The sequence below is a fragment of the Micromys minutus genome (genome assembly GCF_963924665.1).
Source record: "Micromys minutus genome assembly, chromosome: 18".
In the NCBI taxonomy this organism is placed as follows: Eukaryota; Metazoa; Chordata; class Mammalia; order Rodentia; family Muridae; genus Micromys; species Micromys minutus.
The window spans coordinates 38,654,356-38,671,051 of NC_137953.1; the positions used below are offsets into that span (position 1 = coordinate 38,654,356).

General features: G+C 44.2%; 1 protein-coding gene across 1 annotated transcript; it reads left to right on the forward strand.

Annotated features, from left to right (window-relative positions):
• Positions 1–1,596: 1,596 nt before the first annotated feature.
• TRPV6 (transient receptor potential cation channel subfamily V member 6) lies at positions 1,597–16,599 on the forward strand (the record flags this gene model as incomplete). The annotated part of the gene is made up of 15 exons (XM_080932075.1): positions 1,597–1,835; positions 9,911–10,008; positions 10,154–10,276; positions 10,662–10,799; positions 11,100–11,198; positions 11,412–11,584; positions 12,030–12,176; positions 12,254–12,466; positions 12,748–12,834; positions 12,935–13,011; positions 13,234–13,399; positions 13,742–13,808; positions 14,548–14,816; positions 15,912–16,018; positions 16,308–16,599. The coding sequence occupies exons 1-15, from the start codon at positions 1,708–1,710 to the stop codon at positions 16,597–16,599; spliced, it is 2,184 nt and encodes a 727-aa protein (XP_080788201.1). The 5' UTR covers positions 1,597–1,707.
• Between the last annotated feature and the right edge of the window lie 97 nt (positions 16,600–16,696).

Here is a 16,696-nt window from a genome sequence, read left to right on the forward strand (position 1 = left end):
ATTTGCATATAAGACACTAGCTGTAACAAACAAACACACACACACACACACACACACACACACACACATTCAGGCTTCTCTTGCTGAGCCTTCCTGGTATCTAAATTGAACAGAAAACAAGCTGAGCCTGGACAATGACATATCGACACCTGTGACTTTTTAAAGCCAACTGCCATCCCAGATGATTGAGCCCCTGGGAGGCAGCAGAATTTTGAATAAGGCAGAGCTTCTTCGGCTTCTTCCACATAAGGAAAATAAGCCAGATTTATCTACAGGTGGGCCCCTATAGCAGTCCAATGCTGCTGCTGCTGCGATCCAGGATACCTGTGACTATGTCTGTGGAAGTCTTACCTCTGCAGAAACCATTTTGCCCATTAGAGTGAGTGCATAGGGAAGCCAAAACAAGGTAGATTACGGAGTACTGGGTGAGTTTGGGCTACACTTGTCACTTCTGTGACCTTGGGGATTCACTTTAGCACTTGGAACCTCTGTTATCTGCAGAGACAAAATATGAATAATAACTGCCTCAGAGGTTCACAGTGAGTTTGTACAGACACACTCGATTGTAGCACCTAGTGCCAGTGGCAGTAACCCAGTGTCCTTATGGGAAGTTGCTAGATAAAATACTCTAGAGCATATAAAATATTTATGTTTGTTGAAAAAAATAAATTTATCTAGGCATTCTTGTAGCTTTTGTTTTCAGACAAAGTCTCACTGTGTAGCACAGGCTACCCTTCAACTTTTCATTTTCTGCCTCTATGTGTGCAGGGCTGGAATTACAGGTTGGTGCCACCTCACTGGGACCAACCTGTTTCTTATTTGGTAACCCATCTACCATCAGAAGCGGGTCTTCTACCTCTAGATTTTAGATCCTGACTCACTAGCTTGGGGATGGATATTCCATCTCTAAATGGTAGTGATGGAGCGAACTCTTAGTCAAAGACAAGTAAGTGTTTCTCAGAGACTATACTAGTTTTCTAACGTCTTAAATACTTAAGTGTACTGTCTGTTTTTTACAGAAACCAGTGCCGACTCAAAATGGCTAAGAACTCAGAACCTTGCTATTTATACATGCATTCAGGGTCAGGTGAGATATTTAACCCTGAAAGTCAAGAGAACTTAAATCCCCAGAACTTCAGTAAAAACAGACAGGAATCTCCATCCTGCAAAGCCCTTTCTAACTTTCCTTCTCCTCACTGCCAAGAGTCCCTCAAGTGAGACTGACCTGTCCAGGCCTTCCTAGAAAAGGTCACTAAGTATCCCAAAGTCCACGGGCCAGCTCTTTGATCTCTTTGAAGACCTAAGAACAGGCAAAGAGTTCCAGGGTGGAGAGAGCTGCAGCTGACGCATGGCCTCAGTAGGCAGGACTTTGGGGCCTGTCTCTTTAAATCTCAGGTAATTTGGGAGAAGGGAGGGAGTGCCCACACAACTCCTGCTCACTCCCAACAGGAGCTCCCGACGTACAAGCCCAGCAGATTTCCAGCTCTGCCAAGTGGAACAAAGCAGGAGACCTCTTCAGACTCCTAGGGTCAGCCACGGGAAGTCTCACCAGTTCCACAGGTGAAGTAGGAGACTGAAGACAGGGAGACGGGACCTCTCCAGAGAGAGGGCAGGCCGGCTCTTGGGGGTGCCAATGTGGCCCCAGGGTCGAGCCCAGCTGGGGTCTGGCATCAGCCTCAGCCCCCCAAGGAACCAGCCTTCCACTCCATGGGGTGGTCACTGCCCAAGGAGAAGGGGTTAATACTCTGCCTATGGAACAAGTTCTGCAGATGGTTCCACAGACAAGAGTCCTGGGCTCAGAGCCGAGATGAACAGAACCTGCTGCAACAGAAGAGGTAAGTTTGCCATCTGCTTCTCTGTCTTCTACCTCTGCAGCCCCAGGGCTTACACCCCACCCCCTCCCAGCTTGCTTGAGTCTTCTCTTGGCACCCTGTCTGGACAGTTTGTGCCCCTTGTTAGCACTTTCTTCTGAGTCTTGGCCTGTGAGGCTAGCTGGCCAGGATGTCAGGTGGGAGCTTGCCTGGGCACCGCTGTTAGTTTCCTTTCAGGTCTCATTCATTTTTGTAGGCTTCTCGTGAGTACATACCCAGCAGTCAGGCACCTCACTGTCCCTTGTGAGCCCTCTACCCAAAAAGTGATGGTGGCAGCAGAACTCCATGTCCCTACAGCAGATTATGACAGAAACACACTGTATATATAAGCATGCATGTGCAAATGAATGAGTGATTGAACAAACGAAGCAGAAAGAAAATACGGCAAACATTTTGAAAATGCGTATCATTCCTGTACCTCAGCTACTTGAGAAGTTTAAAGACCCAGCAATGCTCAGTTGCAACCTGGAGTGTCTTCCTCTCTATTCGTGGGTTGGCATGGACTCCTGGGCTCAATGCCAAAGATGCTCACCATGCTGTCTCCCAAGCTAGGGGGTCGGGAAGAGAGTCTTGAGTTTAAGTCTTTGGAAAATCTCGTATTTTGCTTCCATCTGCTAAAAAAATACATTCCTCTATTCACTTGATACCCACTCCTGACTCATGGCATCTTAGAGTTGGCTTTGATAGCAGGAAAATAGGTGATCTTAGGCCCAGCCTGTGAGCAGTCTTCTCTCTGGCATTGCTAGTCGGGTTCCCCACCCATTCGGTGACATGCTAAAAGGAAGTCCTGCTTCTGGGGCCTCCCTCCAAGGCAATTCGGTGACAGGTAGCATGTGTATTCACAGGGGAAAGGCTGAAGTTCTTGTCTTCAGGTTTTTCTCCATCTCTGAATGCAGGGCTTGTCTTAGCCTGGCCTAAAGGCTGCCTGGGATTTCCTATTCTTTTGATTAAACATTCCCTGATGGGATGTGCACCTTCTTGGAGCTGTGGCTTTCCTGTCTCTCACAGCAGCCACCCACTTCTCTCCCCCCAGGCCTGGGAGAGTGGGGGGTAGGGCACATGTCTGGCTGATGACATGTTGGGACAAAAGAATGGCATGGTTGTTAGAGAATAATTCCTCATTGGTTTCTCTCCTCTTCCCACTCTCAGGACCCTGTGGCTGGGGGCATCAGGCACAGACTGCAGAAAGGCTTTGAAAGGGGGAGGTGAGGTTCCTGTATCTCCCATGCAGGAAGAAAAACAGTAGAGGAGTTGGGCCTGAGCAGGCAGTCTGGCTTAGCATATGCAATTTGCACACATCTAACCTGCATCCATTTCTTTCTACCTTCTGACGGACCTCCTCTGCAGTGTTAAGCTAGAAATGCCAGTTGCCACCAGTAAGAGGATTCTCCGCCCCATTTTTCTTATCATCACATCTGTTTCCAAAGTTTCTTAACCTTCTTCTTCCCAGACAGTTGGTATCCATGGTAGTGGCCTTCTCTGGATGGTACTTCCCAGGAGGAACTGAACCCTAGGAGATTCTTGGCCTGAGAGGTCAGCTATACACAAGGAAGACAAGGTAGAAATTAGACACGCTGGGGTGAGCACTTCAATTAGCACTATGAACTGTGGAAGACTCTCGCCTTCTAAAAGTACCATTACCTGGTTTATCTGCTATAAAGTCAGGCTTTGGAGGGAAGGAGACTCTGTTATCCCCATAAAAGGAAGTTAGAGCTCAAGAGAGAGCACCCAATTCTAGAAATAGGACCAGGAAGGATTTTACAGTGGATGGCCTCACCAGAATTCAAAGCGTTTTAAGGACCTCTGTAAGGTAAGCAGAGGGAAGTCAGCCTTTCTCTCCGTGTTACTCTTCTCATGGATCTTAATCATGCATCTCCCCACTTTAAACCCATAATAACTGAATTCTCAGCTCTTTCTCATTTCTTCCAAACTATTTTTTTTCTGGCGTGAAGTTTCTCATTTCTGTAGATCCAATGCATTAACCATCGATTGAGCATAACTCATACCCCATTAGGTTTGTGGGAAATTAACCTGATATAGTTCTTTCTTCTCAAGGAGCTTGTGTTCTGGTGAGCAAATTGTACCGAAGTGCATGCTGTCCCTACATATCTTCAGATTATATCAAGCTCAGAGAGAAAATACAAAGACAGCAAAGTTATTTTGTTGCTTGTATGTGCTATGTAGATATGTAGTTCATGGTAGTTACATCAATGCTTAATGTGTACAGCATTTTTTCCTCTGTCATTATTCTTAAACAATGTGGTACAATAGCAATTTATACAACATTTATATCCCATTAGGCATTATTGGTTACCTAGAGACCATTTAAAGAATACCAGTGGAGATCACGAAAGTGATGCTTGCCTATCCTCTCAGTACATGGAATAGGGAAGCAGGGGATAACCTCAAGGCAAGCTTAGATAACATATTAAAAACTTGTCTCCAAAAATCCAAAAGTTAATAAATATTGTGGCTTACACTTGTAACCCCAGGACTGCAAGACTGAAGCAGGAGTATTGCCCCAAGTTTACCATGGACTACGTACACAGAGAGCTCCAGGCCAGCCTGGGTCACAGAGTATAGTCATAATCTTAAAGTGCACTATGTATGTGCAAACCATATGCAAATACTATATCACTGTATGGAGAGGACTGGAGTTTGTAGGAAGTTTAGTGCAGAGTGGAATCTTCTAGAACCACTGTCCTACAGATTCTGGAAGAATAACCATACTTACGCTATGGGTGAGCATGGGAGAAGGCCAACCAAAGGTTTAAACAAGAATTGAGGGAGTACAGAAAGAAACTGTCCTATCTGGTATCTGATTTCTGCTAGTGTGGGGTGTGCTGAGAACTTCACAGAGGCTGCCCAACCTGACTTCCCACCCCTACTGCGCTGGCATTTTCAGTTCCTGGGAGGACAGGGAGTCATGCTGGATGTTTGAGTTGGGTTACATAGATACCTGTATAAATAATATATGTGAGGTGAAGTTTCTGTGCAAGCTAAGCTCTGACACTCTTTTGTAGGCCTCAGTTCTTGACTTGACAAACACACGCACATATACGTGCGTAACTGGCCCAAGGAAAGGAACTGTGGCAGCTGAGAAAGAGCTTGGATCCAAATCTTGAAATAACCATGTTCTCCAGATCTTGACTTCCTCATCTTATCTCAGCTGGAGGGAGGTGGCCCATGAGTGCCCAGTGTATGCCATGTTACCACACATGACTGATCTTTCTCATCTGTGGTCATTGCTTTGGGCTTGACCTGCACCTCCCAAGAAAAATCAGGAAGAGCCATAAAAACTAGAAGAACCACATAATTTAGTGGAAAGTGCCTAGGGCTATGTTCTTGGTAATCAAGTCTGCCTTTTAACCCTGTGTGATCTTCTGGGAACCATTTAACTTGGCTGCCTCAGTTTCCTCTTTGTTCAAAGCAATGAGAGAATCACTCAACCGGTGTTGCATGGCTATGGGAAGCAAATGCAGAATTCAGTGATGTTGCTGTGGAAACTGAAAGGCACATTGAACACATGGAATCATGACAAAGAAAATAGATTATTAAAAAGGCAGCTACTGAGGGTGACAAAAATCACTGGTGCTATGAACAGCCTCCTCCTAATCAATTCAGTCCGAATGAAAAATGTATGTTCCTGGCAACCACATGGTATTATCCCTCACAGTCTACTGGTGCCTGCAATCATCTCTAATGGTATTTGTAGAGAAACTCATGTATGTCCTCAGAGACCCCCACTTCCAGCCCTAATTAACACAAAGAAGGACAGAGAAATCACTAACAAGGCTCTCAGCTCAGACGCTGACCTGCTTGGAAGAAGCGCTTCAGAATACTCACCCCGGGGCTCCATCTGTTCCATGAACAGATTAGATTGCATGTCTGCAAACTGCTGCTCTTCTGATTTGAACATTTCTTAAAACTCAGTGGATCCTTCCTTGTTTCCCAGAATAAACAACAGAGCATGACTCATATACATGGCACACATGGACTTACATGTGCATAAAAACCAGAAGCAGCAGGTTTGGGAAGCAAAAGTCGTAGAGAAGCCAGTGACTCTTACTTTGGAGGCACAGTGTTGGGTTTGAACAAGAGAATACTAACTTATGTCCCCAATAACAATAATATGCTAGATTTTGTGTCAAGAACCCTATTAACCGAGTTTTCCGTAAGCCATCAAGGAACTGGACTGTTCAATTTTATACTCAATTGCCAAGGAAAGCAAAATGCTGAACAACCTTAAAATATCTTTTATATTTTTAATAGTTTCCATTTTTTTTTTTTTGTTACTCCGTCACTACAGTTTACATGATTCCACATTTTTTGGGGTTTTTTTCGTACTTATTTTACTATTAAAAATATTTTGTAAGTTACTAGAAAATACTATTTAAGGAAGTTTAATTGCTCTTTGTGTGAAGAATCTTTTTATCCTAATAAGTTATGAATAACTGCACCTGTAAATCAGAGATTCTCCATCCTGGTATGGATATCATCGTGCAGAATAATTCTTTGTGGATGGTCCTATGTGGCATGTTCAGCACTGTCTTTTCCATTCATGTCCTGTCCCTTAGTTGTCCTCTAACCTTCTACAATGGGCTGCTGTTAGAGAATCTACAGGATTCTTTGGTATACCTTATACTTCTCTTTGCAGCCCAGGAATTGTGAGGTAAAAAGGAAATTAGGGCTTTCTCTGCTATCACCTTGTGGCCCTATGTAGTTACTACAAGTAATAGTCTTGGACATGCTCCCTGACAATTTTTCCTTCAATTTACTGAATTCTGGAGTTTGCATCTAGAAGAGGTCATTTCTTACCAACATTATTGAGCAGGATCATAAGCTGTTTTTTTTTTTTTTTAAACTAGGGGCGTGGCTAGACTAAGTTGGCAGATAAGGCATGGGGCATTTCTTTCTATTTGACTTTCTGATGAATAATGTATAAGTTGTTACTATAGAGATATTTCATAGGTTGTATTTATAGAGTTGGAGGGAGGTAGTTGTGAATGGATATGGTCAAAATACAAAGTGTAAATGCATTGTATTTTCAAAGAATACACATAAAGTTATACTGAAATAGTTGTATAACTAAGGGTCAGTCTTAAGTAAGCATCATATAACTCTTCCCAGTATATGTAGCAGCCTTTGGTCTTTCCCCAGACTACTAGAATAGCAACATACAAAAGGGAAAGAATTACACCGGGAATAGAGAGGCTCAGGGAGACAGTTGCCAGCTCCTGAAATGTGTCATGAATAAAATGAAACTCTGTGATTTCCAAATGTAGAGGAAGAAACATATTTTATTTACAACACAAAGTACAATATGTTACAATAAAAATAAGACTAATGGGAAGAGTAAATATGTTCGAGGGGTAGTGGTGGTAGAAGCTTGCATGCCTGCATGCTTCTGAGTGTGTGTGTGTGTGTGTGTGTGTGTGTGTGTGTACACTTGTGCACAAGTGTGTGTGTTTTGAAAGAAACATTGTTTACCCTACATTGTTGTGCTGACTCTAAACTACAAGTGTAATATAGAACTTTGGGAAAGTGGATGGAGTCACGGCTGTGTTGAAGAGTCTAGAAAACTTGCAGCAGTGTTTCCAAGTCAAACCCTGATTCGCATTTAGATTCTATATTTATTTAAGGTTGACTTAGGGGGTGTAGGTAAAGTCAACAAGGAGGGGGAGTAAAGCCACCCTGGCACCACCGCTGATTCATCCATTGGACAACGATCATAGTGAGCACCCACAGCACACTAGGTGATTTTGCTGGGCATAGGAGTGCAGAATACACAATGGACAATCGCTGGGGATGGGGAGTGGATTCAGGAAGAAACAGTCCTGTGGGCACAGGCCCAGCGAGAACAGTGTGCTCTGTGGGGCTGAGGCCTATGGTGAGACTCAAACACCAGGTGTAAGGAGTGAGGAGGAGGATCACAGAATGGAAAACTAGTTGCACAAAGACTGTGAAGGGCCTCTGTGTTCCTTATCCTTGGGCATTGAAAGACCTGTTAGCTTTTTGTAAGCTGTGCCTGCATCATCATTTAGAAAGACTATCCTGACAGCATAAAAAAATGATGGACTAGGGGTAAGTAGGGCACAGGGAAACCAACTGAATGTCTTGTTAATCCTGGGACAGAGAATAAAGATGTTGATTATGGGCTTTAGTAGCAACAAAAGAGAAAGAACTGAATGGAGACAGAATCTAAAATGATTGACTGAACCTGATGGCTGTCCCTGGGCCTGTGAGGGAGCTGGGGGTTATGGTTGGAGGAAATGAAAGTCACTCTCTATTCTTTCACCTTTTCACCCCCAGCTTTGCAGTAAGACTCTTGCCACTGCCAACACTTTAGGATGTGAGCTCTTGTACAGATCTTTCTGTATGCCATGTAATCAGCTCTCTATGGATAAACATAATAATTGCTTTTTCTCCCATGGAAAGACCAAATTGCTCCAAGCTGAAAGAAAAATTCAATAAAATAAGAGCCATGTGTTTTAGTTGGGGTAAGGCTCCAGATGTGATTTGCAGAGCCAAAGGGCATACTTTTGCCTCAAACATATAAAAGTAATACAATAAGTAAGGAAATCTCAGGGACTGGGAATTGAGGGAGGATCTGAATTCAAAATGGGATGTACTCAAGAAGAAATGGAAGAGGAAAATGAGAACATTAAATTCTCTAAAATAGATCCTTTACTTCCCCTTCATCTGCCATTGTTGGCCACCATTTCTACCTTCACAGGTACTAATGGTAGAAATACAGTAAGCCCCTAATGCTCTACAGACAAGGTCTAAGAATGACAGATGACTTGACCTCCTATAATGTGTGCTCTATAGAATCTGCGATTCTAAGGCATCCCTTGGATTTATTACTTCAACAATTTCACATGTGTAGACCATAATCAATAACTTTTGACTTGAGGAAGGCTTCCTGAACTTTCATTTTTCACAAGAATCCACTGGGACTCTTCCTAAACTGCAGACCTGGACAGATTCAGGCCAAAGGGTAATTTGAGAGTTGAACTTTTATATTAATTTGCATAAGATGCTGATAGTCTGTAGGATTTCTGATTTACAAGAGAAAAAAAAATGTAGACATCAAGATGTGAGAGGAGAGAGTGGGGAATAGGAATGACCACTGCCTGGAGCCAAGATGTCTCACAAGGGCCATTGCTGCTTTTAGAGTAAGTCCTAAGGATACTACCAGAGAACATAATGAAGTAGAGAAATCAAGTGTCTCACAGTGAAGGTCAAATAGCAAGGCATCTTGTAACAGAAGAAAACCCACCAGTCTCTGCATGTCGACTTCCTCCACAAATATGAGGGGAAAATTCCTCATAGCGCTAGTACACAGAAAACAATGCTTATCATTCAGGGCAATCTTCGGGCACTTCTAAGTTGAGAATAAGACCACTCCAGGCGTGATGAGGTCATGGGGTAAATGTATGCCTGAACAAAACTACTCCTTTCTTGTTTCCATGTGCACATAGGTTTTATATATATATACAACATTATATATGATATGTATCAAATATAAGTATAAAACAACATATAATTATGTGTTTATATAAATATTCAGACATATATTATATTTATATTTGTTTATGAAATATACACACACTATAATTATATATGATATAGATTTTACATTATATTATATAATAAGTGTATTATACATAATATAGCATTATATTATGTATTATGATAGAAATATATATTATATAATACACAATTTAAATATACTATAATATATAACACATATTATATAGTAATATATCTTGTATTTTCTTATTTCAGTACTATAAGATAGAAAACTAATTAGGGCACTCTCTTACACAAGTTAAATGGGCAAAGTCAGCTTAAGTGGACTGAATAATTGGGAGAAGAAACTTGGTGACCCTTACACTCTAATGGACCCACCTTCCTGGGCCAGAAACCTTACAATCCATTGTTGTTAAGACACACCTCTGAGTGAAGCCTTTATAACATGTCCTGCCGCTGGGTCTGTTCATTGTTATTACCTTTCTTTTTCCCTTTTCTGGTAGGATCTGGGAGTCGCCTCTTCTTCTAGCTGCCAAAGAAAATGATGTCCAGGCTCTGATCAAGCTGCTCAAGTTTGAAGGATGTGACGTGCACCAGAGAGGTATGAAGTAGAGCTCTAGCACTGGTGTTTAGGTTGGTCCCCCATACTACACACTACCCTAAGAGAGCCCAAGACCTAAAGTCTGTTTTCTCTTCATTGACTGCCCCAAAGACATTATATTTTCTTTGCCCTTCTCCTATGCTAGGAGCCATGGGGGAGACGGCACTTCACATAGCAGCCCTCTATGACAACCTGGAAGCTGCCATGGCACTAATGGAGGCTGCCCCAGAACTAGTCTTTGAGCCCATGACTTCGGAGCTATATGAAGGTGAGGCCTTGGGAAGGATGGTAAGTTGTTTTCCAACAACTTCAAGACAATAATTTGGAGAACCTGAGAAGTTTTCTGAAGATTCCTAATCTTTACCATTAGTTACCACGCTGTCCTTTTGCTAAGTCCTGATGACAAGTTATTACATCTGGTCCATGACTTGTCAGAAGCCTAGAGCAGAACTGGATAGAGAGAACAAAGAGATCTCCTGGGAACCTTTAACACCCACAGGGTCTCTCTTGTCCATCACAGATGGTGACACACACACACACACACACACACACACACACACACACACACACACACAAACCTATGGGGACACACGGAAGGGATTCCTTCAGGGTCTTGGGAACAGATTTGCAACTCATAATTCTCTCTTGGCCAGGTCAGACTGCACTGCACATTGCAGTAATAAACCAGAATGTGAACTTGGTCCGTGCTCTGCTTGCCCGAGGGGCCAGTGTCTCTGCCAGAGCTACTGGCTCTGTCTTCCATTACAGGCCTCACAACCTCATTTACTATGGTAAGAGGCAGGAGCAGGCTCAGAGGTGGGGGTTGGGGCAATGGCTAAGAAGGGAAGGCTAAAGAAGACCCTTTCCTTGGTTGTATCTTCTGGGAGACAGGGGGAGCAGTGTTTGTAAAACTTAGAGCCAGAGGCCAGCTTCCCCCATAACCCTCTGGATTGTTCTTTCCTGAGCTTTCTGTTAGTCTAATGATCCCAAGCCACATGCTGAGATATGGGAGCTAAGGATGAAGTTGTGGGCCTGGAGGGCAGATATCTTCTAACCCTGCAGTCTCCTACCATGGATTTCTGTGTCCACAGGAGAGCATCCTTTATCCTTTGCTGCCTGTGTGGGTAGTGAGGAGATAGTTAGACTGCTCATTGAGCATGGAGCTGACATCCGGGCCCAGGACTCCCTGGGTAAGAGCGGGAATGAAGAGAAAGTGCTCGATTCTCTCTCTGTGTCTCTCTGTTTTTCTGTCTCTGTCCCTGTCTCTGTCTCTTCCTCCTCCCCCCTCCCCTCTGTGTATGTGTGTGTGTGTGTGTGCGCATGTGTATTGTCAGGGAAGAGAGAAATACTCAGATCCAGAATGAACCATCAGGGAACCTGACAGCAGTCTCTGTCTTTCCCAGGAAATACAGTCCTACACATACTTATCCTGCAGCCCAACAAAACCTTTGCCTGCCAGATGTATAACCTGCTACTGTTCTATGATGGGGGAGACCACCTGAAGTCCCTGGAACTTGTGCCCAATAACCAAGGGCTCACTCCTTTCAAGCTGGCTGGGGTGGAAGGCAACATTGTGGTGAGACAAGACCCTAAGGTGTCTTTAATGACCCCCTGTCTTACATTGCTAAGAAGAGAACTGAAAACACTCCTTAGATCCTATTCTCAGCTTTAATTAGGATCTGTTTCAACCTATGCCTTTCATGTTCCTGGCCCCCTTTTCTTCCTGCCTGTTTACTACAACTGACGTACTGAGAATTCATGTCACCTAGACCTCAGGCTGAGATTTTCTGGAATGTGCAAGCCAATTTGTCCTTTCCAGAACAGAGACAATCCCATCCGATCTCCAGGCTCTGAAATGACTCCTGGGGCAAGATAAATCTGGGATTCTGTGTGACATGAGTTCTTTGGTCTTCCAAAGGCTGCAGCCTTTAAGAGGAAGCCAACAACTTCTTTTGTCCTTTCCCTCTGGGCTGTGCTACTCCATTCAGCTGCGAGGCCTGACCATCTCAACTCTCTTTCAGATGTTCCAGCACCTGATGCAGAAGCGGAAACACATCCAGTGGACCTATGGGCCACTGACCTCCACACTTTACGACCTCACTGAGATTGACTCCTCAGGGGATGATCAATCCCTACTGGAACTTATTGTTACCACCAAGAAGCGGGAGGTACGGTCTTTCACAGCACGGGCCTTGGTGAGGGGTGATAGGGTCATAGAGATACTTTTCTACTCCTTCTGTTGCAGGCTCGCCAGATCCTGGACCAGACACCTGTGAAGGAACTGGTGAGCCTCAAGTGGAAGAGGTATGGGCGGCCCTACTTCTGTGTGCTGGGTGCCATCTACGTACTGTACATCATCTGCTTTACCATGTGCTGTGTCTACCGCCCGCTCAAGCCCAGAATCACTAACCGCACCAACCCCAGGGATAATACCTTCCTGCAGCAGAAGCTCCTTCAGGTGACACCCTGGTAGTGACAGATAGTACACTAGAAATCTTTTCATAGCACTGTCCCTCTTTCTCAACTCCACACCAGCATTCCCCCACTCACTTAGATCCCTACTAAGAGGGCACAAAGCACACATGCCCACACAGAGACACATATGCATTCTTACACTCGGAGCAGAGTTTGAAACTAGTTGAGTCTGATGGGCTAGAAAGAATCTGAAACAGCCAGAGACCCTGGAAACTAGATTATGTCAGACAGAGACCGGTGATTTACCAACAATTTCCTCCCTAGGAGGCCTATGTGACCCCCAAGGATGATCTCCGGCTGGTCGGGGAGCTGGTGAGCGTTGTTGGGGCTGTGATCATCCTGCTGGTGGAGGTGAGGTGTGAATAGAATCCTGGTGGAGGCTATCTGCCCCAGGGGCCCAGTCTGCAATCTGATGTACAAGTGCCTTTGTGTCTCTTTGACTTCTTTTCAGATTCCAGACATCTTCAGGTTGGGGGTCACTCGATTCTTTGGGCAGACCATTCTTGGGGGGCCATTCCATGTCATCATGTGAGTGTCTCCTTCATCTCATTTCCATCCCTCATCTCCTTAGAGGATCCCCTACCTCCCTTTATCTCTGAGTTCTGTGATGTGTAACCCCAGAGTACCGAGTGTGTCAAGGCTGAGTCTGACACTATGAGGTGTGTTTCAGCTGCACTCTGACTGCTAGGTTCCCAGGATGAGCCTGGCTTCTTTCTCATTACACCTGCTTTTCTTACTCCCCTTCCCCAGTATCACGTATGCCTTCATGGTGCTGGTGACCATGGCGATGAGGCTCACCAATGCAGATGGAGAGGTGGTACCCATGTCCTTTGCTCTGGTGTTGGGCTGGTGCAACGTCATGTACTTTGCCAGAGGATTCCAAATGCTGGGTCCCTTCACCATCATGATCCAGAAGGTTAGCTCCTCCCCATGCTTCCTAATAAAAAGGCCCAGACCCAGGTTAAGCAAATACTTTTCCAGAGGGCTAGGCAGTACGTTTTAGGTGTTGTGACCCTGACATAGTTCTTTTTATATGCTTTACTTATTGTCTTTTAAAAAGTTTAAAATCCTCTTACAAGCTTTTAAATCACCCTTAGTCTAAGAACCTCACCAGGACAGGGCCAGGCCGACTTAGCCAGTAGACTGTAGTTTGCCAACCCATCCTGGTGTATGGAGCCGGCAGATGTTTGGGGTGAGACTTGCTGGTGTCAGGTGGGTAATTGCTCTGAAGGTAATGTTCTCTACCACCTCTTCACAGATGATTTTTGGAGACTTGATGCGATTCTGCTGGCTGATGGCTGTGGTGATCCTGGGATTTGCTTCAGGTAAGTCACCGGGATGGAATCTGTGGGAGGAAAGGCCTACAAGGGGCTTAGAGGATACAGAAATCTTCACCCTGAATGTGGAGGCCAGATGTTACAGGAGGCCAGGAAATATTGAAAGATGGGATAGATCCTGCTCAGAACAGAAGGACAGTAGTGTCAGGGACAGATTAGGAACATGAGTCTTGTGGAAAATAGTGGGGCATAATAGCTTACACTTTATCAGTTTTGAGCTAATCAAGGACTGCAATAAGCCTGATAATGTAGACAGGGGAAAGCTCAGGGCCTCAGCCCTACACAAAGAACTACAGGCAACTAAGGAATGCTGGGAGAAGTATTCTTCCCCAGAAAAGAATATACCAACGTGTTAGCCTATACCAAAGGGTCAGCCCTGATAACATTATAAAACTGAGCCAGCCGTATTTATGTTATATATATATATATATATATATATATATATATATATATATATATAAAACAATTAATTTTATATATATGCAATTAATTTTAAAAGGCCATGAATTTGTGAAGAAGGAGTATATGGGAGAGTTTGGAAGAAGGATAGGGAAGGGAGGGAATAGAGTAATTTTATTGTCATCTCAGAAAATGGAAGAAGTAATTTAGAATGTATTGTTGAGTTGAGACAACAATATGAGATGAAAGGAATAGAATGTAAACTGACAAGTGGAGGGCTATTCATGATACAGTTGCCATGGTAACTCTCACCCCTTGGGTGGAGCAGCCTTCTATATCATCTTCCAGACAGAAGACCCTGATGAGCTGGGCCATTTCTATGACTATCCCATGGCACTGTTCAGCACCTTTGAACTCTTCCTCACCATCATCGATGGCCCTGCCAACTATGACGTGGATCTGCCCTTCATGTACAGCATCACCTACGCTGCCTTTGCCATCATTGCCACACTGCTCATGCTCAACCTCCTCATTGCCATGATGGGTGACACTCACTGGAGAGTTGCGCATGAGCGAGACGAGCTCTGGAGAGCACAGGTGAGCCCCCTGGTGGCTGGGAGAGTTACTGCATCTATCTCCTTCCACTCAAGAAACTGGCCATGCTCAGATAAAAGGAGCCATTTGTACCCTATGTGTGTTTGGATAGGTCTTTGCACAAGTTAAAAAAAGAATGAAACAGCCATGGGGATTTAATTTGTAACGAAATTCACTTCTGAAAATGTTGGGAAGGATTCTGTATAGTTTTTGCAACAATTAAGTCTTCGTTCTTTTCTAGAAATACAGTGAACAAATGGCTTAAACTATATTTGGTCAGTTTTGTTCCCAAGTGAGAGTGGAACTATCTAGTCTTCTTCAACACACTAAAGCCTGCAAAATATGACCCAGAAAAATTTAAAGTGTTATAAATAATGACATTTTAAAAAACCTCTTTAGCCGCAGAAGCTATCTTCAGTCAGATCGTGATGATCATGCATAAAAGACAATGAGATGGATCAAGTCCCCCATTGAAAAATACACCTGGAAAAGAATTTCTCTCACCAAAAAGAATTTGAGCAAAATAAAACTGGAACTATAAAACCCTGGAAAGCATTTAACTGTGATGTGTAGAAATTGAGTAAAATTGTAAGCTGGCTAAGAAGGATGTGCTGGAAGAAGTCTTTTAAAAATATGTGAATATTAGGTTTCCAAGTAGGATGTTTATATTTTTAAATCACTTTATGCATGCGGAGTCAAAACATTTTGAAACTTGTGAAACCCCTTTATGGTTTCCATGGTCTTTCCTGTACCTAGGATCAAGGTCTCTCCTGAGAACCTCTTACATGTCACCTGTACCTCTCCTGGCTTTCAAGTCACAGGGTAAAGAATTGTAGGGTTAAAGTTTCGCCCATTCTCTTCCACAGAAGAGGCTCTTAAATTCATACTGCCATCTTGGATTCTCTTCCACAGAAGAGACTCTTAAACTCATACTGCCATCTTGGTTTGGGGCTTGCTTCCATTTCTAGGAAGCCAAAAGTCTCCGAGTTTCTCTGTTATTAAATTGTCTTCCCAGTGCCTGGCCTCTGCGACTCTCCCTGCCCTCCTCAGTCAGCACCCGACCTCCTCTCTGACTTCCCTTTCTATACCTAAATAAAGGTTGTGGCTACCACCGTGATGCTAGAGCGGAAGCTGCCTCGCTGCCTGTGGCCTCGATCTGGAATATGCGGGAGAGAGTACGGTCTTGGAGACCGCTGGTTCTTGAGGTAAGTGATGTGGTATTCCCTGAGCAGTCACTTTAGATGCCTTCTCTTGTTTTTTGACACTCTGAGGAAGTCTGTTTATTTCCTAGACCTCGTGTTCATTGTTGTAAATGTGGCTACTGAGGACAGGTTTTTGATGTTGGGTCCCTAGGCTCTCTGATGACTAGCTGCTGAGGGTCGCTGCTCCGTGTCGCCACACTGACTGCATAGAACCTTCAACACTGGTGGGGCTGGATGGCCAGTGCTGAACTTAGATCTTCTTTTCAGTACTCCCGCCTTCCATTCTTTCTAGGGTGGAAGATAGGCAAGATCTCAACCAACAACGCATCCGCCGCTATGCGCAGGCCTTCCAGCAACAAGACAGCCTCTACTCTGAGGACTTGGGAAAAGACTCAGGAGAAAAACTGGAGATGGCACATCCCTTTGGTGCCTATCTGTCCTTTCCTACACCCTCAGTGTCTCGAAGTACCACCCGAAGCAGCACCAATTGGGAAAGGCTTCGACAAGGGGCCCTAAGGAAGGACCTTCGAGGGATAATCAACCGGGGCCTGGAAGACGGGGAGGGTTGGGAGTACCAGATCTAAATGTTGGCTTTCACCAAGCATCAAAACAGAATGAAAGAAAAATAGTTAAAAACTAGAAGTCATCCAGCAAGTCCAAGGGAGAAGAGGAAGGAACATG